This window comes from Oncorhynchus kisutch, linkage group LG19, assembly GCF_002021735.2.
Source record: "Oncorhynchus kisutch isolate 150728-3 linkage group LG19, Okis_V2, whole genome shotgun sequence".
Classification (NCBI taxonomy): Eukaryota; Metazoa; Chordata; class Actinopteri; order Salmoniformes; family Salmonidae; genus Oncorhynchus; species Oncorhynchus kisutch.
The window spans coordinates 27,998,061-28,024,228 of NC_034192.2; the positions used below are offsets into that span (position 1 = coordinate 27,998,061).

At 43.0% G+C, this 26,168-nt stretch overlaps 1 protein-coding gene across 4 annotated transcripts; it reads left to right on the plus strand.

Moving 5' to 3' along the window:
- Positions 1-41: 41 nt before the first annotated feature.
- On the plus strand, positions 42-16,955 carry fbxo38 (F-box protein 38). 4 transcript variants are annotated; one of them, XM_031798456.1, is made up of 21 exons: positions 42-500; positions 2,621-2,861; positions 3,219-3,364; positions 3,613-3,776; positions 3,998-4,163; positions 4,348-4,623; positions 6,212-6,305; positions 6,403-6,533; positions 7,167-7,337; positions 7,540-7,682; positions 9,248-9,455; positions 9,609-9,758; positions 9,952-10,152; positions 10,794-11,411; positions 11,565-11,665; positions 11,866-11,968; positions 12,125-12,291; positions 12,678-12,823; positions 13,366-13,469; positions 14,309-14,422; positions 14,829-16,955. In XM_031798456.1, exons 2-21 carry the CDS (start codon positions 2,731-2,733, stop codon positions 15,005-15,007), a joined length of 3,513 nt encoding a protein of 1,170 aa, XP_031654316.1. In that variant the 5' UTR covers positions 42-500; positions 2,621-2,730; the 3' UTR covers positions 15,008-16,955. The 4 variants fall into 4 exon arrangements, with proteins under 4 accessions (XP_031654316.1, XP_020307969.1, XP_020307971.1 ...); XM_020452380.2 differs by having other exon boundaries at positions 43-500; positions 2,669-2,861; XM_020452382.2 differs by having other exon boundaries at positions 43-500; positions 2,669-2,861; positions 3,219-3,352; positions 3,610-3,776.
- The last annotated feature ends 9,213 nt before the right edge of the window (positions 16,956-26,168 follow it).

Here is a 26,168-nt window from a genome sequence, read left to right on the forward strand (position 1 = left end):
GGCAATTTACCGCTATCTAGTGTACATTCACAGTAGGGCGGAGCGTTTGTATGGCGGAAGCACGTCTCTGATCTGAGCGCAGAAATCGAGGTACGCGTGTATGGCGGAAGTACGTCTCTGATCTGAGCGCAGATATCGAGGTGCGAGTTCATCTTTCATATGCTGTGTTTATCGGACCTCCTGGAGACAGACAGAGGCCCGGTCCAAGTCCTCAGACAAGGATTAGTTCAGATAGAACCACCGGATAACTAAAACTGTTTTTCAGTGCTTGCCACTGCCGCAAAAGGCTTTAAGTTACTTCCACGGGTGTCGGGTGGGGATGTTGTTAGCCAGCCAGCTAGCTAGCCAGCCAGCTGTCTGAGTCAACCTGTATTGAGCGATTGAAAGCTTCGAAGAAGAGTCAACTTGCTTGCAAGCCAACTGACGAGAACCTGTATAGAACTTGGAAAGAATCAAATGTTCCTCAGCCCTCTCTTCGTGAATTCTCACTAGCCTGAAAGGTGAATGTTGCTTAGCAAAACATGCTACAAAGCTAGCTGGTAATAGCTAGTCATTGCTAACTGTTTGTGTTTTGGGGTGGCCCGTGCTTGTTAATTGTTACTTTGCGTTATTTATGTCCATTGTCTCACTTTTTAGTGGGTTTCGTTCGTTTGCTGGAGATGTATTTAGTCTTCTAAAATGCTGTCATGTAATAGGAAGCCTTGGTGGCTTTTTATGGCTTTCAGTTTATGCAGAAATACTGTAATGAACACAGTAGCTTGCTAGCTAGTTAAGTTAGCATTAGCTACCTGGCTATTGTGTTAATTGGTGTGTTAAGCAGCCTATAGAGCACCACAGTGGAGGTGTCATAATACCCATAAAACCTAGTAGTCGAACAGGGAAATGGTTCCAACCGTTTCTCCATCATTCATTTTTCCCATAGTTTTTTTTAGAAACACTTAAAATTAAGGGCAGTGTTTCGTGTAGGCTTACCCTGGCATGACTTTTTGATAACCATGTAAATCTCTCTAGGACAAGGTGACTTGTCAGTATATCCTGCTTTATTTACTGATTCTAAAATGCTAATAAGCATCAAAGTAGACAAATGCAAAACTACAAATCCCTGCAAGCTCCTGCATGTCATCTCTAGTGGACACCTTTGCTACCAGGTATTGTGTCAATTTAAAACTTACACAAGACAGTTCACAGAATTGTCAATTTTAAATAAATGTAGCCCGTTTATTACATTTGGCTAACATTGGATAGTTAATCCAGAGATTCTTAACACCTTTGCCTCTGCAGTCTCGCCCAGAGCCTGATATCATTTGTAGTTCTTTGTGATAGCCACATTAGCAGCTAATTAATTTTGGGATAATTGTAGGCGAATATATTGATAAGTCACTTTGTCCTAGAGATATTTACAGGGTTATCAAAACGTCATGCGATGTACATGAGAAACAGCACTTATTTTAACGTTTTTCTAAAATCCCCTATGGGGGGGAAGTGAATGGTGGAAAAAATGATTGAAGCTATCTCCCTGTTTGACCTCTAGCTTTTATGGGTATTGTGACTCATACTGTGGTACTCTGTTGAATGAACTCAATAGTTAAGCTACTGATTGTCTGAACCAGAACCTGGCTTCACATGAGACGTTGAATATGTCGACTCTCCTTTAAGCCCAGGAAGCAGCCATTCAACTAGCCAGATTAAATAACAACCTTCCTGGGCTTAATAAAGGAGAATCGCCATATGCAACATCTCCTGTAAGGCCAGATTCTGGTTCACTGATTGGCTAGTTGTATTGCTGTAGTGACGATCTCATTATGAAATTACAATAACTCTTCAATAGATGGCATGTGGCTAAGTGAAAAGCTTATTGTATGTGAGCTATATGTAGCTAGCATTTGACATGAAAAAGTTAGTATGAGCCAATTCCTGACAGATAGCTTGTCAGTCATTGGTCTCTATAGCTAACCTGGTCTCGGAGCATTTCGTATTATTCGGCACGTAAATCCAAGACACTTCATTTAGTATGATATGTTAAGTTTCATATGGTGTGTATTAATTTTATGGATGTCCATCACCCATTTCGTTAGCTAGGCTAGGGTTTAGGGTTAGGTAAAAGGGTTAGGGGAAGGGTTAACTAACATGCAAAATAACTAAAAAGTGGAAAGTAGTTGAAAATTTGCTATCGTTGTCCGTGATGAGATTTAAACTCACAAGCTTTGGCTTGCTAGTCTTCACATTATATGCCCAGCCATCCACCCCAACCAACCATACCAAATGTAGCACATCATAATCATTTGAGTGTCTCAGATTTACTATGTTACGTCTAGTCTATGAAACCAGGCTGCTATAGCCACCTAAACTTAACTCCATGATTTAAGATGGCAGTGACTAGTGTGGGTGGACTGTAGTTCCGATGTCAAATATATTTTTTTGTGATGTCGGTGCTCCAGTCAGCCCACACTAGTCGCTGATCATCTCCATCGTAAATTGTTGAGTCTGCAAACGTTGTCATATTTACTTATTACTATCTTTTTGTTCAAGTAGTGCTTGGTGACTTGAGTATCTTTCACTTTTGGTCCACAAAATACGGCATCTTTATCCCAGACTGAGGGAAAAAAATGTTCTCTTGCAGAAGTATCATCAGTGTTTGCGTGTCCTTGTGTGCATGCCTGAATAACAGGGCCCGCGTGAGAGGGAGTGAGTTTGTTACCTTCTCTGGGTGAATATCTCACTGCCCTGGACATGATGGGCCCGAGGCGGAAGTCCACCAAGACACAGCTCGCCAGTGGGGGAGCTGCCAATCCTTACAGACTGGAGGAGCCCAAGGACTACATCAATGAACTCTCCCATGAGGTCCTCTGCCACATATTCCGGTCAGTGAGTGTCAAAGAACAGAATTCAATGGGGGGTATCCCCCAAAAGGCACCCCATTCCCTATATAGTGCACACACTTTGACCAGGACCCCTATGATCAAAAGTAGAGCACTATATAGGGAATACGGTGCGATTTGGGACATAAGCGTTATTTGATACTGTTCACCCTCTGACATGACAATGTGATGTCATCATTGGTCCTTGCTTGGACTGAAAATCTCAATGTGCTTTTACAAAATCTGATTATTTTACAATGTAACTTTTTCTTTTTTTGACCCTCAAAGGTGATACTCTCCCACAATGACCAGGATAGGGTAGCTGTAAATATTTCCCTCCTTTATCCCCCCTCCATGCAGGTATCTGCCCATGCAGGACATCATGTGTATGGAGTGCCTTTCTCGGAAGCTTCGGGAAGCGGTGACACTGTACCTGCGGGTGGTGAAGGTGGTGGACCTGTGTGCTAGCCGTTGGTGGGAGTACATGCCCTCAGGTAGGCAGAGAGGTACATGGCATGTTTGGAAAGTAGCAGGAGGATATTGATGATGCATATCATCCTTTAGGGTACAGAATAGTTGATAATTGATTTTGAAGCACTGTCAAACATAAATGAACCTTAAAGTCTAAAGCAGCTAAGATTGTAGGTAATATATACATACTCTGATATTGAATGATTGTGGGCTTACAAAAAAAGTTTCAATGCACTCTTTAGTTAACCCTCTGAAACTGTTTTGGCCTGGTGCCATGGAGCAGGATTCACAGACTGCAGTTTCCTCATGCTGCTGAAGAAGATGCCAGACCTGGAGCAGCTGTATGGGCTTCATCCCCGCTACCTGGAGCGCCGCAGAGTCCGGGGATACGAGGCCTTCAGTATCCCAGGAGTACTGGAGGCACTTCAGGCCTGCCCCAACCTGCTGGTGAGTCTGGGTCTAACAGACCGGGCCAGGAACAATTGTGACTGTCATGTTTTTCAATTCAGAAAATAGGTGAGGTGATCTTGAAAGCCTTTTTAGGTTGACCTAAATATCTTTATATTGATGTGATCCATTTTGAGTTATACCATTGCTATGATACTGTATTACTCCTAAATATGTTTTGCTAGGTTTGTCTACACTAAGATGTCTTTGTCTATCTGCAGGGAGTGGAGACGTCTCATCTGGAGTTGGTGGAGGCAATCTGGAACTACATGCCTCAGGTCCACATCCTGGGGAAGTTCCGCAACCGCAACGGGGCGTTCCCCATTCCCCCTGAAAACAAGCTCACCATCCCAATCGCAGCCAAAATACAAACCCTGCATCTTGTCGGTGAGTGTATCAAGGACTAGGCATATATCTCCCAATCTGTTTAGGTCATGGCACCCTAGACTGGTAGCAGATCTGTGTGGGCTTTCGCCAACTCTGTTGTGCTCAATGGCATAATTAATAATTACCAGACTAATGACACTCACCACAGTGTACTAACTCAATGTACTCCTCTCTTACATCCCAGGGGTGAATGTGCCAGAGATTCCGTGCGTCTCCATGCTAAGACACCTGTACCTGAAGTGGGTTCGCCTCACCAAGCCCCAGCCCTTCAAAGACTTCCTGTGTGTCAGCCTGCGGACCTTTGTGATGAGGAACTGCGCTGGCCCCACCAACTCTCTGAAGTACGTGCCCCTGGTGACGGGCCTTGCCTCGGCCCGCAATCTGGAGCAGCTGGAGTTGGTCAGAGTGCCCTTCCTTGGGGGGCTCATCCAGCATGTGGTGGAGGACAGCTGGAGGTCAGGTAAGGAAGGACCATCGTAACTATATTTAATTCAGTACATCTGGAAGTGTGTGTGTCATGCTCAATAATGGGCCAGTTTCCCTGACCCAGATTAAGACTAGGACTAAGGACTAAAAACATGGTCAATAGGGAACCTTAATAGCAGGTATTTTTAGTCCAGCACTAGGCTAAATCTGTGTCTGGGAAACCAGTCCAATAAGTATCAGGGTGTCCACGGTTCCTTAACGTCTTACATTAATGTATCTGATTTAAAGGGGCGGCAGGGTAGTCTAGTGGTTAGAGCATTGGCCAAGTACCTGAAAGGTTGCAAGTTCAAATCCCTGCGCTGACAAGTTACAAATCTGTCTTTCTGCCCCTGAACAGGCAGTTAACCCACTGTTCCTAGGCCGTCATTGAAAATAAGAATTTGTTCTTAAAACTGACTTGCCTAGTTAAATAAAGGTTTTTAAAAAAGGGGTGAAAAAGGCCCTGAGTCTTAAAATGTCTTAAATTCAGTTCTCAAAGGTCTTAAAAAATGTGACCATGACTACAGTTTTTGCATTATATTGTGCCACTGCCTAATTGTTGTTGAAAATTACAGACACCGACATTGCCCTCCTCTTACCGACGCAATTTTGCTTATGTCAGTGATTAGGCTATACAACGTCCCTGCAGATGTTTGTGTTCTAAAACCATTATTTCGTCAACAGTAATGTGCATTAACCTGCTTCCTGCAATGAAAGTATTTGCCCTGTTGCTGTTTCGCTGCTGGCTCGCACTCCTGCGCCTCCCTTTTGCACACAGAGTGAAGGGAAAGATGCATTTTGATAAGCGCAAGCATACTGACAGTTGAGCAACATTTCGAAAATGTAGGCTAATTGCAGTAAACAATTAAAACAACTACCGCTACTGTTGTTTAAAAAAAATAGGAGTCTCAGCTTTGCGAGCATAACAATTATTTCTCAACTGTCAATAGAGGAAATAACACCACTTTACAAACTATGTAATTGAAATGATGCACCATTTGCGATGATTACATCAAGTAGCCTATGTAAGCCAACCAATGGAACGTTTTTGTAGGACATTATACATTTACTGTTAGATCAATTCCATGGCTATCTAGCAACAATCATATTTAGAGTTAGCAATCTAGCTAATGTGTTTTGAGTTCCCACTTTCTCGTGTGGTACATGAAAGTGGCGTTTTTCTGACAATTTTAAAGACTAAAAGTTGAACGTAAAATGGGGCGACATCAGTTGGACGTCCCAAGGACCTATTAGACATGAGCAAGTAACGTTACTGTCAATAAAACAGCATTATTTAGCTAATCTGGTCATGATAGAATCATGCTTCAGGCAACCGCCATCATCGCTAACGTACAAGCAGTAGCTAACTAGCTAGGTCACCCCTCAAAATAGGCACTGTGTTTTGATTTCCCAAGCATAGTTTAGGTCAATATGCAAAAATATAAATAAACATGCAGGCAAATGAATCTCTAGAGCCAAAAATATATTGGATTATTCTGGATCCTTTTTTGACATGTTGCACATCAAAATGCATTCCATGAACATGCTAGATGAAATGGCTATACCTACCCTTTGTGCCCCAGGTGGATTTCGCAATTTGCACACTATTGTATTTGGTGCCTGTAAGAATGCACTTGAAGTTGACCTGGGCTACCTCATCATCACTGCTGCACGCAGGTAAGCGAAGAACTCACTAATTGATTAAAGCAAATGGATAAACGTGATGAATAGTGAGATTTAGCTAGGGCTTTATTTGTTTTATTTGTGTATCTAGATTACATGAAGTTCGAATCCAACCTTCCCTAACCAAAGACGGGGTGTTCTCTGCACTGAAGATGGCTGAGCTGGAATTTCCCCAGTTTGAGACTTTGCACCTTGGATACGTCGATGAGTTCCTATTGCAGTGTGAGTCAGTTAAGGCCTAAGTTGTTATCTAAAACTTAGAATATTTTAGTTATATACACTGTGGCCAGTGTATTAGGTACACCACCCCGTTCACAAATGGTTCGCTCCTACATACAGTGAGTCATGTGGCCATGGCTTGCTATATAAAGCAGGCATCGGTATTCAGTTACTGTTCGATTAAATGTTAGGAAGTGCAAAACGCTCTGCGGAGTGGTCACTAGCTGGTATGTCAGCAAAGTCTTAAAATCAGATAAATAAAAAAAAACTAACCATAACCACATTGCTAACCCTAATGCCTAACCTTAAATTAAGACCAAAAAGCAACAAAAAAAATTATCTTGAACTTTTCAGATATAGTCCATTTTGACTTTGAGATTGCCTATCTTGCGGAAACCTGCCTATAAAACACATTGTCTATGGGCAAAGGATATGAATACCACTCCTTACACTTTCCTACTTCCCTCCCCTTTACTACTCTACCCCATAATCTACTTTCTGAAACTATTTAAATAAAAAAATATGTAGCTAAGTAGGACGATGCTCCATAAAAATAAAAAGTCTAGCCTTTTAACTGTACTTTATGGTTATGCTATTACATAAAATGTATTGATTGTAATGTATTTTCTTGGTTAGGTAAAATGAGTCACTCTGAGCTAGTGAAGTATGGCCTGGCTGACGTCATTGAAAACCCAGGTATCATCACAGACATCGGGATGAAGGCTGTCAACGAGGTGTTCTCCTCCATCAAGTATCTGGTCATATACAACTGCCCCCACCTCCACAACCCACACAAGTGGATTACAGGTAATGGACCAAATCATCTGTTTGTGGTTTTTAGGGTCTTTCATTTATTTTTTAACCTTTTTAATACCTTGCCTGAAGCAGTATGCATTCTTAGCTTTGATGAAACAGTTCATTTTATGGGTTTTTACTTAAATGACTAGGGCAGGCTCATGAACATTGAAAGCTTAGAGGACACTGAGAACTGTGTCTGTGTTGTCATCAGACCACTCGCGGTGGAGTCGCTTGGTGGACCTGACTCTGGTGCGTTGCCATGCCATCAAGCTGGAGTCGTTCAGCCAGTTCATTGAACTGCTTCCCAGCCTGGAGTTCATCTCCCTGGACCAGATGTTCAGAGAGCCACCCAAGGTAAGTCCACTGCACTGGGCCCCCCTCATGACAGCGGAGAGAAAATGTTGACATTTTTGAGTTTTGTGCAATTTTGCCATGGGTTGGAGAGGAAAATAAGCCGTTTTACAGCTAATTTACTGGAATTCTATACATTTTGCCATAGGGTGTAGATAAATGTTTGTAGTTTTTAATATATCTATGTGAGACTGACTAACAAAATCAATGTGGACCCCCGGTCAGTAATTCGACCATGATAACACGTTTAGATAGCTGGCCGCTAAACTAATTTAATAATCAAAAAAATGTTAGCTGACATGGGCTAAGTGACTGACCTAACAAGATAACTGCTGATGCAAAACAACATTTCGAAATCTACTACACAAGGGTGCAACTTTTTTTTCAAAGGGGTGTTTGAAATCAAACCCCACTATCCTGGTTTTGCAAGCCATGCGCTACCAAAAGAGCTATAGACTAGAGGACCAGATATAGAATATTAACCACCTTGGATGTGATCTAACAACACAGGGATTGTGACTGAATATGAAGTTCTATGCTTAGTCCAAACTGGACAAAAATGTTAACACCTCATAGGTCAGGGTTCCCCTAAACATTATTTATTTTAATTGTATTGTTGGTCATGAAAGACATTAAGAACACCAGCAAATCAGCTCCATGTTAATTTAATTTTGGAAATCTGTTACAAAGTATTCCCATGCATAATAAAAGCGATATACACAGTGTACTAAATATTAGGAATACTTGCTCTTTCCATGACTGACTATCCAAGTGAAAGCTATGATCCCTTATTAATGTGACTTGTAAATCCACTTCAATTGGTGTAGATGAAGGGGGTGGTGACAGGTTAACGAGGCCTTTATACACACTCCATTTCTCAATTGTCTGTGTGCCAGCCAGGGGGAATGGGCAAGATATGGCCAGATAGGGGGAATGGGCAAGACAAAAGATTTAAGTGCCTTTGAACGAGGTATGGTAGTAGGTGCCAGGCACACCAGTTTGAGTGTGTCAAGAACTGCATCGCTGCTAGGTTTGTCATGCTCAACAGTTTCCCGTGTGTATCAAGAATGGTCCACCACCCCAAAAAAATCCAGCCAATTTGACACAACTGTGGGAAGCATTGGAGTCAACATGGGCCAGCATCCCTGTGAAATGCTTTTGACACCTTGTAGAATTTAGGCTTTTTCAGGGCAAAAGGGGATGCAACTCAATATTAGGATGGTGTTCCTAATGTTTGGTATACTCGATGTATGTGATAGTTTATACAAATGTAAACAAGGTTTGAAATTCTTATGTTTTAGGAAATATCTGTTTGGGCTTCTTGTGGTCAATTTGCAGTCTACAAATGATTTGTAATTATGTTCTGGCCCCCTGACCATCTGTTCAATAAATAATCGGTCATGATGGTCTTTGATCTTTTTTTGTATTTATTAAGTATCCCCATTACTACACTTCCTGGGGTCCAGCAACATTAAGGCAGTTACATAAAATGCTAAATATTACATGACATTACATTCCATAACACTTTACCCAATACATTTAGTGTGTTCCCTCTGTTTCTCCCTCAGGGCTGTGCCCGTGTGGGTCTGAGTGCTGGCACTGGGATAGGGGTCTCCTCTGCCCTGGTCAGCAACCAGAACTCTAACAATGACAATGACAATAACAACAACAACAACAACCACCAGAACAACAACGATGCACCCAACATCCCACCGCACAACAATGACAACGAGGAGGGTGCAGCTGTCGTGCCTCAACCTCAACACAGGGCCGAGGGTACCCTGCTGTTCGCATTGTTATAACATTGCTACATTTTTGTTAAAGTTGTAATGATATCGCCAGCATGGCTACTATTGCTGACATGGGGGATCTTAGCTGCGTAATGTACCGCTACAAACTCATGACCTTACTTCTTTTCCTCTCCTCCAGAGCTTCCTGAGGTGAACGGGATGTTGCAGGATGAGAACATCGAGGCTGAGGCCATGGTCCAGGCCTGGCCTGCAGATGAGATGGAACCCCCTGGTCCCAGTCAGCCTGCTGCCAACCCTCGGCCAGACAACGCAGACGAGGAGCAAGCAGGTCTGGACAGAACTAACTCCACTACAGTGGCACATATTTCAGCGAGTTTACATGAGAACGGACTTTTCTCATTTTATTTGTTTTTCTCTCCACTATTTTCTCTCTTTCACGTCTCCTCAGTCAGCGATAAACAAACCATCTTGCTCCCCGCTCTTTTTTTTCTTCTATGTTCCCCCCCCCCCCACGCGCTTAGGTCCCAGTGGTGTTCAGTGTGTGGTGAAGAAACCTCCAGTGGTGATTTTCGACTCGGACAGTGAGGATGAGGAGGGCCCTGCCAGAACCCAGGCTCCAGGCCAGCCCCAGCAGCAGCAGCAACAACTGATCACTTATCCTCCTGAACTACCGCAGCCCACTGGCAAGACTGCCACTGCTGAGGAGGCAGCCACACACATTAGTGAGTCTCTAAAATGTAGAGATTGGCACTGTTATTCAAAATATCTGAGACAACTGTTTTAACTTGTGAGTTTTCGATTTTAGGTTTGTTAATATAGGCCTAAAAAATTACAATGTAAAAGTTCTCAGTTAAATATGATATTTTCCCCTCTTCAATTAGTGATGACAAGCGCACCTAAGGGAGGTTTCATGAGACCTGGCACAGATCAATGCAAAACACTTTCCAGAAAACTGTCTTGAAACAGATTCTGTTCTATCATGGCGAGCATCAGACTTCTCTTTCACTGTTGTTGTTAGCTAAAAATACAGGAGAATAGCAGCCCGCCCGCTGTTGTGTTATCTCTTTCCTCTGCAATTGCGCCATTCTGATTCATCAAGCAATTGTTTTTATATGGATTATCTGGATATCCGAAAGTATTTCAGGATATTATTTGAATGGTGAAATCATTTCAAATGCTCATCCCTACTCCTCACATGAAAAATAAGCTCTTTCAATTATGATAGATTGTAAGAGATCATAAGAACCTGGTTGCTGACAATGAAAATGAACTTTCTATCCTTGCCATAAAACTCAAAATGGCTTCTAAGGCTTCTATTTACATTTTATTATTGTGAGTTCTGTGCTGTGTTTGTGTGTTGCAGATAAAGGGAAGACGCCCCTGCGTCGACGAGGGCCACCCCTGCAGGAGCCCAGCTGTGAGAAGGGTTGCCAGGTCACCAGTGAGCAGATCAAAGCTGACATGAAGGCTGCAACTGAGGTCCCTGACAAAGACAAGAACTCCAAGGAGCATGCTGCAGGGACAGGGGCTGCTGGGGGGGCAGGCTGTACCACGGGGGGCTGTGTCTGCTCTGTCCACTGGAGAGAAGACTCTGCTAACCAGGAGGAACAGTCCAGAGCCCGGGCAGGGGACGAGGGTACAGTCAGGACTCGCTGCACCTGCAGTAGGGCTCGCCCCATCCCAGAGGGAAGGACTCAAAGTGGGCCCAACCACCCAGCCTCTGGAGGGGACAGGACCCCAGAGAGGAGGCAGGATCTGGGGGAGGGAGCAGGCGCAGAGGGGCTGGAGGCCAGGGACCCTGCTGAAGAGAGCCTGGAGAGGGGTGTGCCTGAGGGGCACCGTGGTGAGAGGATGTTGGGTCAGAGCTCCAGGGAGGCCAGCGTAGAGCCCCAGCCCAGAGGGTTAAGAGATGGCTTCCCCAGGCGACCTGTCACCCGTGCCCGCAGCAGACTGTCATCTGTACCTCTGGTGTCTGAGTCAGGTTAGACAGGGGATAAGCAGTCCCTCTGTAATAGCATGAAACGCATTGTGAGGCTGATCATTTGAAATGTAGGCCATATTGTCATGGCTTTGATAGTGTAGGAAAGCCTGTGAAAAATGAGTTTCTCATAATTCCTATTGTTTTGTCATGCAGAGTTGTCCAATTCCAAGCCTCGGGTCACTGTAAAGAGGAAACGCACAGCAGACAAGTCCACCAGCACCAGCGACCCGGTCACTGAGGACGACCATGTACAGGTAGGACCACCTACACATACTAGGAAGAGACCCACTGTTCCTGAGCAAAGCGGCACAGAAATTGATTGGACACCTTATTACCAGTACATAGGAAATAGGCCAGGTTGCCATTTTGGAACGAAGCCATACATGGTAAAATTTAGGAATCTATATTAAATGCAGCATCCTTCCTTTGCTTATCCCTCCCTATTGCCGTTCAGGTGCTGACGCTGAAGTCCAAAAACCTAGTGGGAATCACCCTTACAAACTGTGGCATCACTGACCTGGTGCTGAAGGACTGCCCTAAGATGATGTTTGTTCATGGTAGGTTTCCCTTCTATATTCTCCCTCGATATATGATCAAGGCTTGATAATGAACATAATTAGTGGGCCGTTCTGTCATACGAAGGCTAAATCCCAAATCGCCCCATTTGGCCATTTTAAATGGCCCTCTGCTGTCCCCTCTCTGTGTCCCTCCAGCCACGCGCTGCAGGGTGCTGAAGCACCTGAAGGTGGAGAGTGCCCCCATAGTGAACCGCTTTGACTACGCCCAGTGTAAGAAGCTGGACATGGAACAGGTCCTGGATCAGATCCTCCGCATGCCCCCGGAGAGAAACCGCATCATCTACATGCGCCCCATGCAGCAGGTCAGTCAGAACCACAGACTTTCTCTCTGGAACCTGTTCATTTCCAAATGAACTTTACACTGAATTAAAAACATTTAACCTAGTTCAGATATGGCTTCCACAGGAAATGTGAGCATGATTTCTGACTAAATCCTAGCAGAAGTATCCCCAGTTTAAATTGTTCAAGTCAGTTAAGAACAAATTCTCATTTTCAATGACGGCCTAGGAACAGCGGGTTAACTGCCTTGTTCAGCGGCAGAAGGACAGATTTTTAGCTTGTCAGCTCGGGGATTCGATCTTACAACCTTGCGGTTACTAGTTCAACGCTCTAACCACTAGGCTACATGCCGATATGGTTTGTAAACCTTGTCCTACTCTGACCTTGTCCTACTCTGACCTTGTCCTAGATTGACTCTCTGGCCCTGGAGAGGAAGCTGTTCCGTGGGCCGTACCCCTACCACATCGCCATCATCCACGAGTTCAGCAACCCTCCTAATGTCAGGAACAAGGTCAGAGTACGCAGCTGGATGGACACCATCGCCAACATCAGCCAGTGAGTCATAGATATTGCTTGATGATACCTTTTTTTAATATCCCTCTTTTCCCTCTGTTTATGGATTTGGTTAATGTTTCAATTTTCAATAGTTTTTCTATGTAATCCAGTATTATTATTATTTTACCTTTTTATTTAACTAGGCAAGTCAGTTAAGAACAAATTCTTATTTTCAATGACAACCCACTGTTCCTAGGTTAACTGCCTGTTCAGGGGCAGAACGACAGATTTGTACCTTGTCAGCTCGGGGGTTTGAACTTGCAACCTTCCGGTTACTAGTCCAACGCTCTAACCACTAGGCTACCCTGCCGCCCCAATAATATTATAGTATAATATTTAGTGGGTTGCTGCCAGTCTGTTTCTTCCAATAAGATGGCCCGGTGTCATTCTCACTACGGCCAGCAGGTGGCGCTGTTGATTCTCTCCTGGCCTTATTCGGCCATCCTGTACTAGACTGTTGGGCTGGTGATCAAGGACCAATGCCCATTTTCTTCCTTCATCTATAAACCCAACATGAATAACCACTTTCATTTAATCAACAGGGAACTCATCAAGTACGAGTTCTTCCCCGAAGCTACGCGGACGGAGGAGGATATCAAGAAGTATCCCAGCTACCCCTGGGGCCGAGACATTTACACCTTGGAGGGTGAGATGAAGTGCTGTCTAAAACCCTTTGAGACTGGGTCTCGGTCTCTTCACAGCAAAGCTACATCCTTCTCTAGTCACTCTATTCTACATCATCTCTATTAATAAACCATGTGAATAGTGCTGGTCTACTGGGATCTCTACAGTCCAATTAAGGCCAGCTGTGGAGTCACACTAAATGATTCTTCACTTGGTCGTGAGGATTCTCGATACCACCCTGTCTCGCTAAAACAAGGATGTGATAAGATAGCTAGAATGAGCTGATGGCTCAAAGCAGCCTCAAAAGTTTTCAGTCAGACGTTCACGCTTGCAAGTAAACGCATGCTAGCAGTAGTCATCGCTGCTGCTCGAGAGTACACATTCTGGGTGACGTGATACGTCATCTCACTGGCTGCTCCTCTGGAGAGCTTTTATTGGCTATTGCTGATCGCCGTTTTCCAATCTTGTCATTGCATATCTACCACTACCAGAGCTTTGCAGATTTTGTGCCGATAAAATCAAACATGTTTGAAAATACCGGGACGTCTGAGGCTGCTCGAAGACTGGATCGGTAGCCCTCAAATTGCGTCTCCTGCCCACTCGCATTAAACGTGCGTCGGCCCCGAGTAGACAACAACATGGGGATTTTTGTCTCCAATGTCAAACTTGTCTGGGACCGCTAAATCGGAGCCAAAATCGCGTAGTGTACACATGCTTCATTCATTGGCCCCCTCTGGCTTTCATGATTCAAGACCTACATTGTGTTTCTTCACTTTACCCTTGCAATTTTGGGGTGGTAGCTACTCTGCCCTGTCTGATGTAGCTTGTCTCGTGTGTGTGTGTGTGTGTGTGTGTGTGTAGGACTGGTAGATGAAGCGCCCTACTCCATGATCACAGACTTCCCCTGGCTCCGTACCCTACGGACAGCTGATCCCAACAGCTACGCACGCTATGACTTTGAGGATGATGAGAGCAGTGAGTTGACCATCTCCCCTGTCCAGTTGTCACCATCTTTACCTACCTGCAATACACATGTGCTCAACCTGGCGACAGTGACTAGAAACCTGCTCCCTTATTTCTAGGATCATTGTCAGTTGTGTTATATGAGAACTGTGATCTGTTTCTTGAGGCATTCAAATGAATAGAATGGAATGCACCTTTTAGGGCCTACTTCCCTGATAGGTACCTTCTCGGTAGCACTCTTGAGTCTGCTTGTCAATCATAAGGTGCTAGCCACATTCAATGATGCCATAATGGGTGGACTGGCAGCTATTTTGAGTACCCATGAGTTTACCAGTCAAATTGCCATGGTGAAACGTTTCTAGCCCGTTCTACTCATTTGCTATGGTACCAACCATCCTCTCCCGTGTCTCTCCTGCAGCCACCATCTACGCCCCGCGGAGGAAGGGCCAGCTCTCGGCAGACATCTGCATGGAGACCATCGGTGAGGAGATCTCGGAGCGGCGCCAGACGCGGCGCGGGGTATTCCAGCGTGTGGTGGTGGTCTTCATCCACTACTGTGACGTACGGGGCGAACCTGTGGACGATGACTACATCTAGTGCCTCCTGTTTTGTCCTGGACTGGGGGAGAGACCTGAGAGGGAGGGGAGGAGGTCTTGAGTGGAGACCCAGCACCCCTGGTGTCTACCTGCCAGGCTCCTACTGTGACCACCCACCCAATGTTGAGAACCAGTGCTTGACAGATTTTTCAATGGAGCTCCAGGGAGGGGGCACTGGAGTTTCTGTCTCGAGTTGCCTTGTTTTGTATTTTCTGACCTTACATGAAGGGAGAGCGAGAGGCTGCTCAGTGGGTTGGTTGTCTTCTCACAGCCATTGTTTAGGGTTTTTCTCAGTGGGGGAATGACAGCTCCTTGACCTTAGAGGAGTTAAAGCTCTGCTCTTGCCTGCCATTCGTACTCATAGATACGCTATGTTGATCTTTCCATGCACTACCTCGCCGTATAGGTGATGTTGAAACTATGTGTGGGGACCGGCGTATATGTTAAAGCACCCAGGGAAGTGTGTATGCCTATGTTATTGTATAAATCTGAGATCTGCACCGAGAGAGAACCACGTACCTGAGCTTGGAGAATTTAAAGGGCAGTGCTTGGTATTCTGTTTTCACCAAGATGTTATTTTTCTTGAGGGTTTGAATTCCCTTTTTGTGTTTTGGCAAGATTTCCACTGGAATGGAGGAATATCAGTTTTCGGGAGTTTGGTGTTTTCACCTACCTCTGGTGCTGACAAAGACACAAGCTTTAGAGAAGCACCCTCAAGCTAGATGCTAGAAGTGCCCTTAGATTTGTTTGTTAAAAAAAAACTTTAAAAAAACAACTTGTTTTTCCCAATAATTTTTTGGCTAATTTATTTATGCTTTGTTTTAATTTGTATTTTCTATGTTTTAGACCTTCACCTCTGTTCCTGAGGTCTGTTGTTGTTGGGGGGGAGGGGGGGGGGGGTGTAGGTTCATTAGGTGTGCATTATGACTGGTCTGTCTTGCGGAGTTCTGTTTACTTCACGACTTGGTAAAACAAGAGCGAGAGAGAACTGCGACGATATCAAAAGAAATTTGTTACCAATTAATTCCCCCCGTCAATTCTCCTGTAAGCTGTTCCTAAAGAAAAGGGGGAAAAAAGAAATGGCATTCATTGTTAAGCATCTTTCATGCATACAAATAATTTAAGAATTCTCCTCGCCTCTAATTGAACCCACATTTCTAGAGACTTCAAGAATGGCACTGGCTGGTTGTTTTTGAACAAGGCTCATGGCTAGTGAGGGTCGTAAAAGCATGTCTCATTCATCTCTAGATGACTGCAAGCATGCAGACCGTATCCAAGCAAGATGACCTTCAACACATGAGCACCACAGTGTGTCTTATGTGGTATAATAATACTTCTCTTTAGGAAGCACAACCAAGTTTTGTTCATGTATGTGCATCGCACTGGAACACAGAAGGAAGTAGGAGAAAGAACAGTACAGGAATGTACCATATGTTCTGAAGCTTCTTTTCTAGGTCTCTGGATTAGTGAAAAAGACACTTCGATGTTCCCTAGTCTCTCCTACCCTTTGGATGTTTGAGTTTCACACAGGCTCTTCGGCAGGAAGTCAGATGGTGTATGCAAACAAACACGCATTTTGTCTTAACTACGCACGCAATGCTGAATCTGTTAACTGTGAAAGAACCCAGTGTTCCTGTTAGTCGAGGAAATACATTTTGAAGGGCACTTTAAGAGTCGGATAAAAAAAAAAGAAGCCTTTTTAAAGTGTGATAAGCCCCTTCTTGCTGCTCTACTTTTTTCTCTTGTCTGGGTGACTCCCTCCACCCTCTTCCAAAGCCAGGCTACTAATGCTTGTGAAGTTAATCTAGAAACACGCTAAGCTCTGCAGAAAACCTGTGTACAAAAACCCATGTACAGATGTGCTGTATTTAATGGATCTTCCAAGATTTGTTTTATATGTTTATATTAAAAAAACTATTTCACATAATAAAAAGGGAGAACTGAATCAAGTGGAGCACCACTGTCAGTGTGTGTGTGTGTGTGTGTGTGTGTGTGTGTCATGCTTTGTCTGGCAGTGATGTCTTATGCAGGTGTGAACATGTATTTTTTTTAGTGTGTGGGGTGCACAGAGAATGGACTGAAGCCTCTTTTATTTTATTTCGACTGACCAGTTGTGAGATCTAAAAAGAGACTATATATTCTGAGTGTGCCTCCCAAATAGCACCCTGATCCCTATATAGTGCCCTGTTCAAAAGTAGTGCACTAAATAGGGGTTACGGTGTTTTTCATTAAGAGGCCTAAAACACCTGGTTTTGCAGAGATGAGCAGGTGTCATCCAAGTGGAGTTAGATTGCAAGCTTTTCAATTAGAAAGTGTAAATGCTGCCCTACATCTGGATAATCCATTTCCTTGCTGCAGTAAAAGTACATCTAGTTTTTAAGTGGACTCCAAGGCAAGTACTGTAAGAAAGGTTGTGTGGCTGGTCTGGAGTAAGTCTTTGTCACACTATTTATATGTTCTGACACAGAATAGGTGTGTAATGTTCTAGGCCAGTTGTCCCCTATTCCCTTGTCTAAGCAGGAAGCGGAGAAGATTTGTGGAGATCGTGTAATAATCTGCTCTGGTTCCTGTGGAGGGGATGTTGGACCTGCAGTATGTCTGTGTGACAGAGCTTTGGCCAAATCACCTCCATATACCATTCCCAAAAAGAGCTAGGATTTGTTAATCATCTTTCAATTTAGCAAAAGGTTTAAGAATGTTGTACACTGAAATAGTAACAACCTGATGTAAAAAAAGTACTGATGCGTAATTGAAGATGTATTAAGTCTGGTACAGCAACATGTTCAACAGAACACCTCATACACACTCCTTTAATTGTGCCCAGATGGCATATTAAGTACTTTAGGGGGGTAGGCCTGGCATACAGAAAACAAGGTGAAGTATGTCCCTGAGCAGGATCTGGTACCCACACCCACCTTCCTAATTACCAAGCCTCACATCCTGACTCTTTCCTGTTGTGTCCAAAGCTGCCTGTGTCTGTGGAAAACGACTATCCACACACATGTATACCATGTATGCATCCCAAATGGCACTCGATTCCCTGTAAGTACTCCACTATGAAGGGAATAGGGCACCATTTGGGACACGTACATCTTGCAAGACCCTTTCTGAATCTGCCTCCTCAACCCTAGGCTATTAGTGTTATCTATGCTAGCGCTCAGCTCCATTATTCATATCTTAATTTCCACCCGAACAAATGATTGTTTTATAATTGACCCCTGTTGTGAAATGTCTCCTCACTTTGTTCATGATGTATAAACATAATTTCCTATTGTTGATACTTTTCAGACGTAGACACAGCAGAGTGTAGACGCTAGATATTTTCGGGCTTTTCAAAGAAATATGACCAAAAGAGGCAAGCTATGTCAGAGGCAAGGCTATATTTAATTTGAATGGCTAACAGGCTCACTATCTGTGTGATGTGTAGATAGTTGGAAGAGGGGTGACTCAAACCAGTAGAGTGATGAAGGTGCCCTGGCCATTCCAGGGTCCATGACTGTCGTTTCCTGGCTGAGACCCTGTTGTCTTTCTGCTGAATCCCAGTCCTGTTCATTATTATTGCTCCCTGTTTGTGTTTTTACTCCCTTCTTCTCTCCCTACATTCTTCAGTTGTAATTGGTCTGACTGGTTGAAGGAAATGATGCAATTCTCCTTTCTCCATTTCTTTTATCTTTGGAACACACTGGTAGTTGTGCAAGACAGCTGAAGCGCTAGGCTGGTAAGAGAGCTAATTCAGAGAAAGGCAAATGAACAAGGGCCGTCAGTGTTGATTTTGAAAACCACTTCCTTATATAGTCCTGCCATCTCTTTGTTCCATCAGCAGTGAAGACTCAAGACTCCCAAATTGAAGGACCCGTTTGGTTCCATAAATGCAATGGGTAAGGAATAGTTACTAAGTTCACAACCACCCACCTTCCCACTACTTGTCTCACTCATACATCCAGAGTTCAGACTGTCAGCCAAACAGGATCTGTGCCTTTCTCCTCTCCATCTGCTGTTGCTTCTAGATCCTGCTGCCTGGGCTGTATGGTTTCTGTCATCCCTCCCCCAGGCAGGCAGACGGTGCGCGGAGTGGATCCTGTTGTGGTAGAAACTTATTCTGGCATGACAGGCCAAAGTTATATCTTTAGCACATTGGCTCACCTCCCTGCTCAGGACATAAAGGTAGAGGATTAGGATATATAGCTATATTTATTTGAATGTAGAGACACAAATCTGCCTCTTGTCAAGCCATACTATAGTAACCAAGGTCATTCAAGTGTATTTCTCCCATTACCCAAACCCTTTGTGTTTTTAAGATCACTTCTCTGTTGAAATGACTCAATCCTTCCAATAACAGCATACTGTTATTACGTCTAGAGAGGGTTGGTTGGTGACATGCATTGATAGAGTGAATGACAGACTTGGTGGGAATTCCCATTGGTTTGTGTGTTTTATGTATTTGTGTTGCATGTGGAAAAGAAATCTTTAAGCCCAGGGGTATTACCACTGCCGTAGCACACACCCCCGCAGGGTTGGGGTCCCCCCGGAGGTCGGCCCCCCCAGAAAGCATATGAACACGTCATAATATTTTTTTTTTACTAATTAAAGGAAATTACCTTTGAAACTGCTACATTTTCTTTCAGCGTCATGGCAAAATCTGAAGAATAGCTGAAATTAGCTCAGGGATTCTTGAACATCGGGACAATCCTTGTTCGGCAGGGAAACCTTATTTTTTATACTTGACAAAAATATACTTTTAACATATTTTTGCTTAAATGTACTTTAGGGTAATTTTTATAAAGAAAATATATATATTTTGGGGGAAATTTCTAAATACTTTCAATATTATTTCCATGTCAGCTCTGTGCCTGGATATGTCCTCGTCCGGAGCAAAGGTTTGCAATTTCAAACTCTCCCAAAAAGTGTTACATTAAAGAATATTTATCTCAAAACTGTGATCCTAAAAGATGTTTGGAGATTTGGTTAATTTTGTCAGATTTGTCTAAAATACTAAATGAATCAGGAATGAGGAGGGTCAGCTATACCATAAGGACCCCTTTACATGTAGTGTAAGAAGACCATTCATGGTCTGTAAAGTGATCTACTTTTGATAGATTTAAACAAACAATGTTGGAATCACCATCACAACCATAAACTGTCTACTTCATCTGCCTGATAGAATATGAATTTTGGTTCAAATACAATATGTTACATTTAATTACATTTTAGACTCATAAAGCAATTGAGAAGAAAAAAGAATTGCTACTGTGTATTGCACTTGAATGAAGAAGAACATTTTGATTTTTATCATCTCCATAAAACAAAAACTATTACTTTTATACAACGTCAACGGATGGATATGTTTTTATTGGGGATTTTCAAATGAATCATTTGACATATTTTACAAATGTTTGTACTGAACTTAGATTTTTAGAGTCAAAAATATGTCTGTTTTCAGTATCTGTTGTCAACTCTGTCAGTGGCTGGTCAACTCCGTCGCTGATGGCTAACCCCCTTAAGACCAATTTATTTTTACAATGTACTGAAAAAATATTTATGTTCAGCAACATATGCTTAAACAATTGAAGTATTTGCTGTGCTAGACCTAAGGAATAATGTTTGCTTTATAAATGTTGTTTTATGTTCTAAATCTAGAAAAACACTACAAAATGCTAAAGAAATTAGCCCGGGAGGAATTAATAGTGCTAGAAAACAAAACAACAAGTTTGGAGATTTGTATTACATATTTAAATCATCTCAAATCAAAATGTATTTGTTACATGCACCGAATACAACCGGTGTAGACTTTACAGTGAAAAGCTGATTATGCAGAGTTAAAAAATCGTATTACAAATAAAATAGGAATAAAATAAAATACACAAGAAAGTATATACTGTATATACAGGGAGTATCAGTACCACATTGATCTTATGTTAGAGTTAAACAATCAAAACACTACTTTTTTTGAGGGGTTGCTCTACCTTGTGGGGGGCCCTGCGAAACTGTGCTACACCACTGTCATTAACAACACAAGCACCCTCCTAGCAGTGGCGGTTCGGGGGGGGGGGGGGGGGCAGTGCCCCTGTGACAACAATTTTGGACCCCCTTGTGGCCCCCCTAAATGTGGAGTATAAAATCATTTTTACATAACTAATTTTTCCTGTCGTTCATTTTTTTTACATCCGTTATTAGACAGGGGCAACGATGATGATTATGAACATGGTGTTTTGCCTGCTAATGCCTGCAATGCAGTGAAGAAGACGATGACAACAATAACGTCTAATGTAACTGGCCCCTCTAACAGTACAACTGGCCCCAGCTTGGCCCCAGCTTAGCCCCCCCCCAGTTAAAATGGTCTAGAACCGCCACTGCCTCCTAGACCTAGACTTATACAAAATGCCCTATTAATGACCCAGCATCTCACTGCTACTAAATATCCCTTCAAGGTCAAATGTTTTGATTCAAATGAAATACAGAAAACTGAGAAACATAGTATTTCTTGTGTTTCATCCTGTGCTTCTGCTCCCTATTCCATTAAGATGGATTCAGGATGCCAATTGTCAGACTCCAATTCACACAAATACCTGAATGGTGTGAAATAACAGTTTGAGAGAGAAAGGTAAAATACCACAAACCTGAGTTTTAGAGGTACTGAATGGACAGTGAGATCAAAAGGCAGAGATTTTCTAAGTTTCTTGACGCAGGTTCCCACTGGGCACACACTTGTTGAATGAACATTGAAAATACGTTGAACCAACATGGAATTTACGTTGAATTGACGTCTGTGCCCAGTGGGTTATTTGAATAAAGGTGAATGTTTGTCTACAGTGCTACTCATATACACTTAGTATATATACACATATACGCCAGTTTATTAGGTACACCACCCCATTCACAAAAATGGTTCGCTCCTACAGACAGTGAGTCACGTGGCCTCGGCTTGCTATGTAAAGCAGGCAGACAGGCATTGAGGCATTTAGTTACTGTTCGATTTAATGCTAGTATGGGCAAAACGAGTGACCTAAGCGACTTTTAGCATGGTCTGATTGTCGGTGCCAACAGTCTCAGTCCTGTGGCCGAAAGCAGCTAGTTGATGAGAGGTCGAAAGAGAATGACAAGAATCGTGCAAGCTAACAAGCGGGCCACAAACAGGCAAATAACGGTGGAGTACAACAGTGGTGTGCAGAATGGCATCTCAGAATGCGAAACTCGTCGATCTTTGTTACGGATGGGCTATAGCATCAGAGGACCACACCGGGTTCCACTCCTATCAGCTAAAAACAAGAAGAAGAGGCTTCATTGGGTTCTCAATCACCAACACTGGACAATTGAGGAGTGGAAAAACATTGTCTGGTCCTATGTATCTCTGTACCTGTTGTGTCATGAGTCAGTCCATCGTCCCATCCTGCCTGGTGTCAATGGTACCTGCTGGTCACGGTGGTGTAATGGTGTGGGGAATGTTTTCCTGGCACACGTTAGGTCCCTTGATACCAGTTGAGCAAAGTGTCATTTCCCCAAATAATTCAGGCTGTTCTGGAGGCGAAGTGGGGTCAGACCCGGTACTAGATAGGTGTACCTAATAAACTGTAAAAGTGTATATCTCTGTATATGTATGCTGCAAATCTTAACAAGCTGTAGAATGTGTCAAGGTCTAAGTAAAGCAGCTACTGTATCACCCCTTTTGCTGTTTATCACAATTCATTTGGGTCTCTATTTCCTCAAAGTTCTCTTAATCATATCCATCAATTCTTTGAACTTAGCTCAGTTAAAAATAAATAAATTAAAAGGACATAAAAAAAAAAACACATTTGGGCCTCTGGAGAAAGATGGATGTGTATAAGAAAAATATAATATTTTAGCATAAAAGTAATGTCTATTCTTGGGGTAGAAATCACTACGCTATATGGCAAGACACCATAGATACAATTCTTTAGGGGGAAGCCCATAAGTCATTGGTCCTCTCCATATGAGGGGAAAAAGTGCACACACATGAAGCATACGATTTACAAGAAGAAATAAAGGGCCATATCGGCCCGGGCTATTAGGGTTTGGAGCTGCCAAGTCTTGAGGCACTGGTTGGCTGCCGTCTTTAATGGCCCCCGTTTCTCCAGATGTAAACAGAGGATCTTCTCCAAACATTGCCTTTTTAAGGCCTCTCTGGAAGGGAGCAGGCACGGGGGTGACCCTAGCTCTCTGCACTTCACTACCCTAATGAAGGGTCCGCCCCCGCCCAGCCAGGGTGCCAACCAACATTCCCTCATTTGTTTTACTGTTTTCCGTTTGTTCCCCTCCAGGGCAGTCCCCCCTCTGTCTAAATGTAGTCTTTTCCAGCCAGGCAGTACCTCAGGAGGCGACAGCAGCACCCAGGTTCTGGAGGGCCTGGAGAATGGTGATGCGAGTCGAGGGGTGGGTGCGTAGTGGTTTACCCAGAATGAGTGACATTTCACAGACATGGCGGGGCACTCCCCTCACCCCCCACGAGATCGCTATCTATTCTGTTAATTTGACCCCCACAAGCTGTAGGCGCCCAGGAGGAACATTTATCTGGCAGGGTGTGAGCAACAAGGTCATGGCTTTGTGCCCCAGTTCTTCTATACACTGATCAGTCTACTTAGATGTCGGCTGACTCGGCTTGTTGAGCAGAATGTCCGGTCACCACAATATATGATAGTGTTGAAGGTATAGCTAAATGTTCCTGAAAGTAGGATTTAGTGTACATTTACTGTATGGATGCAATTTTGTATACACATCAGTTGAAGAAGTTGTCATGAAGTGCTGCTAAGAGTGGAGTGGCTTTGAACACAGCAACCATCTGGTCCATAGAGACTAAAGGCAGTGGTGTAAAGTACTTACAGTTGAAGTCTGAAGTTTACATACACTTAGGTTGGAGTCATTAAAACTCATTTTTCAACCACTCCACAAATGTCTTGTTAACAAACTATAGTTTTGGCAAGTCGGTTAGGACATCATTCATTTTTTCCAACAATTGTTTACAGACAGATTATTTAACTTCTAATTCACTGTATCACAATTCCAGTGGGTCAGAAGTTTACATACACTAAGTTGACAGTGCCTTTAAACAGCTTGGAAAATTCCAATAAATGATGTCATGGCTTTAGAAGCTTTTGATAGGCTAATTGACATCATTTGAGTCAATTGGAGGTGTACCTGTGGATGTATTTCAAGGCCTACCTTCAAACTCAGTGCCTCTTTGCTTGACATCATGGGAAAATCAAAATAAATCAGCCAAGACCTCCACAAGTCTGGTTCATCCTTGGGGGCAATTTCCAAATGCCCGACGCTACCACGTTCATCTGTACAAACAATGGTACGCAAGTATAAACACCATGGAACCATGCAGCCGTCCTACCGCTCAGGAAGGAGACGCGTTCTGTCTCCTAGAGATGAACGTACTTTGGTGCGAAAAGTGCAAATCAATCCCAGAACAACAGCAAAGGACCTTGTGAAGATGCTGGAGGAAACAGGCACAAAAGTATCTATATCCACAGTAAAACGAGTCCTATATCGATATAACCTGAAAGGCCGCTCAACAAGGAAGAAGCCACTGCTCCAAAACCGGCATAAAAAATCCAGACAACGGTTTGCAACTGGAGGAAAAAGGGGAAGCCTTGCAAGCCGAAGAACACCATCCCAACCGTGAAGCACAGGGGTGGCAGCATCATTTTTGTGGGGGTGCTTTGCTGCAGGAGGGTTGGTGCACTTCACAAAATAGATGGCATCATGAGGTAGGAAAATGATGTGGATATATTGAAGCAACATCTCAAGACATCAGTCGGGAAGTTAAAGCTTGGTCGCAAATGGGTCTTCCAAATGGACAATGACCCCAAGCACACTTCCAAAGTTGTGGCAAAATGGCTTAAGGACAACCAAATCAAGGTATTGGAGTGGCCATCACAAAGCCCTGACCTCAATCCCATAGAAAGTGTGTGGGCAGAACTGAAAAAGCGTGTGCGAACAAGGAGGCCTACAAACCTGACTCAGTTACACCAGCTCTGTCTGGAGGAATGGGCCAAAATTCAACCAACTTATTGTGGGAAGCTTGTGAAAGGCTACCCAAAACATTTGACCCAAGTTAAACAATTTAAAGGCAATGCTACCAAATACTAATTGAGTGTATGTAAACTTCTGACCCACTGGGAATGTGATGAAAGAAATAAAAGCTGAAATAAATCATTCTCTCTACTATTATTCTGACATTTCACATTCTTAAAATTAAGACAGGGAATTTTTACTAGGATTAAATGTCAGGAATTGTGAGAAACTGACTTTAAATGTATTTGGCTAAGGTGTATGTAAACTTCTGACTTCAACTATATGTAAAAATACTTGAAAGTACTACTTAAGTCGTTTTTGGGGGGTATCTGTACTTTACTATTTGTTTTTTAGACAACTTTTACTTTTTTTTTTTTACTTTTACTCCACATTCCTAAATAAAATAATGTACTTTCTACTCCATACATTTCCCTGACACCCAAAAGTACTCGTTACATTTTGAATGCTTAGCAGGACAGGAAAATGGTCTAATTCACACACTTAAAGAGAAAATCCCTGGTCATCCTTACTGCATTGATCTGGCGGACTCACTAAACACAAATGCTTAGTTGGTCAATTATGTCTGAGTGTTTGAGTGTGCCCCTGGCTATCCATAAATTTAAAAAACAAGAAAACCGTGCCGTCTGGTTTGCTTGATATAAGGAATTTGAAATAATGCATACTTTTATATTTACTTTTGATACTTAACTATATTTAAAACCAAATACTTTTGGACTTTTACTCATGTAGGATTTTATTGGGTGACTTTTACTTGAGTCATTTTCTATTACGGTATCCTTACTTTTAATCAAGTATGAAAATGGGTACTTTTTCCACTACTGAATAAAGGACGATGCACTCAGTTTATGCTGAGAAAATCTCTGAATTCTACACAATCTAACTGCACTATACTGCATTTGCACTCTGTTCATCTCCCTTCATTTAGATATATTCATACTGATACAGTAAATTTGTACATCCACTGTACATCAACCGTATACCCACTGTATATTTGCTTATTCCCTTATAGCTCTATGTTCACTAGACCTAGTTGTGTATAACGTGTCAACTTTGTTTAAACTCAGCTGTCTGTATTCTGTCTCTAAATGTTGTGTATCACTAGCGGA

Bases quoted from the DNA above. Each gene is read 5' to 3' on its own strand.
- fbxo38 (XM_031798456.1), top strand. From the start codon at position 2,731: ATGATGGGCCCGAGGCGGAAGTCCACCAAGACACAGCTCGCCAGTGGG. The intron at 4,624-6,211 runs GTAAGGAAGGAC...TTTGTGCCCCAG, and splicing joins GGAGGACAGCTGGAGGTCAG to GTGGATTTCGCAATTTGCAC. The intron at 7,683-9,247 runs GTAAGTCCACTG...TTTCTCCCTCAG, and splicing joins TGTTCAGAGAGCCACCCAAG to GGCTGTGCCCGTGTGGGTCT.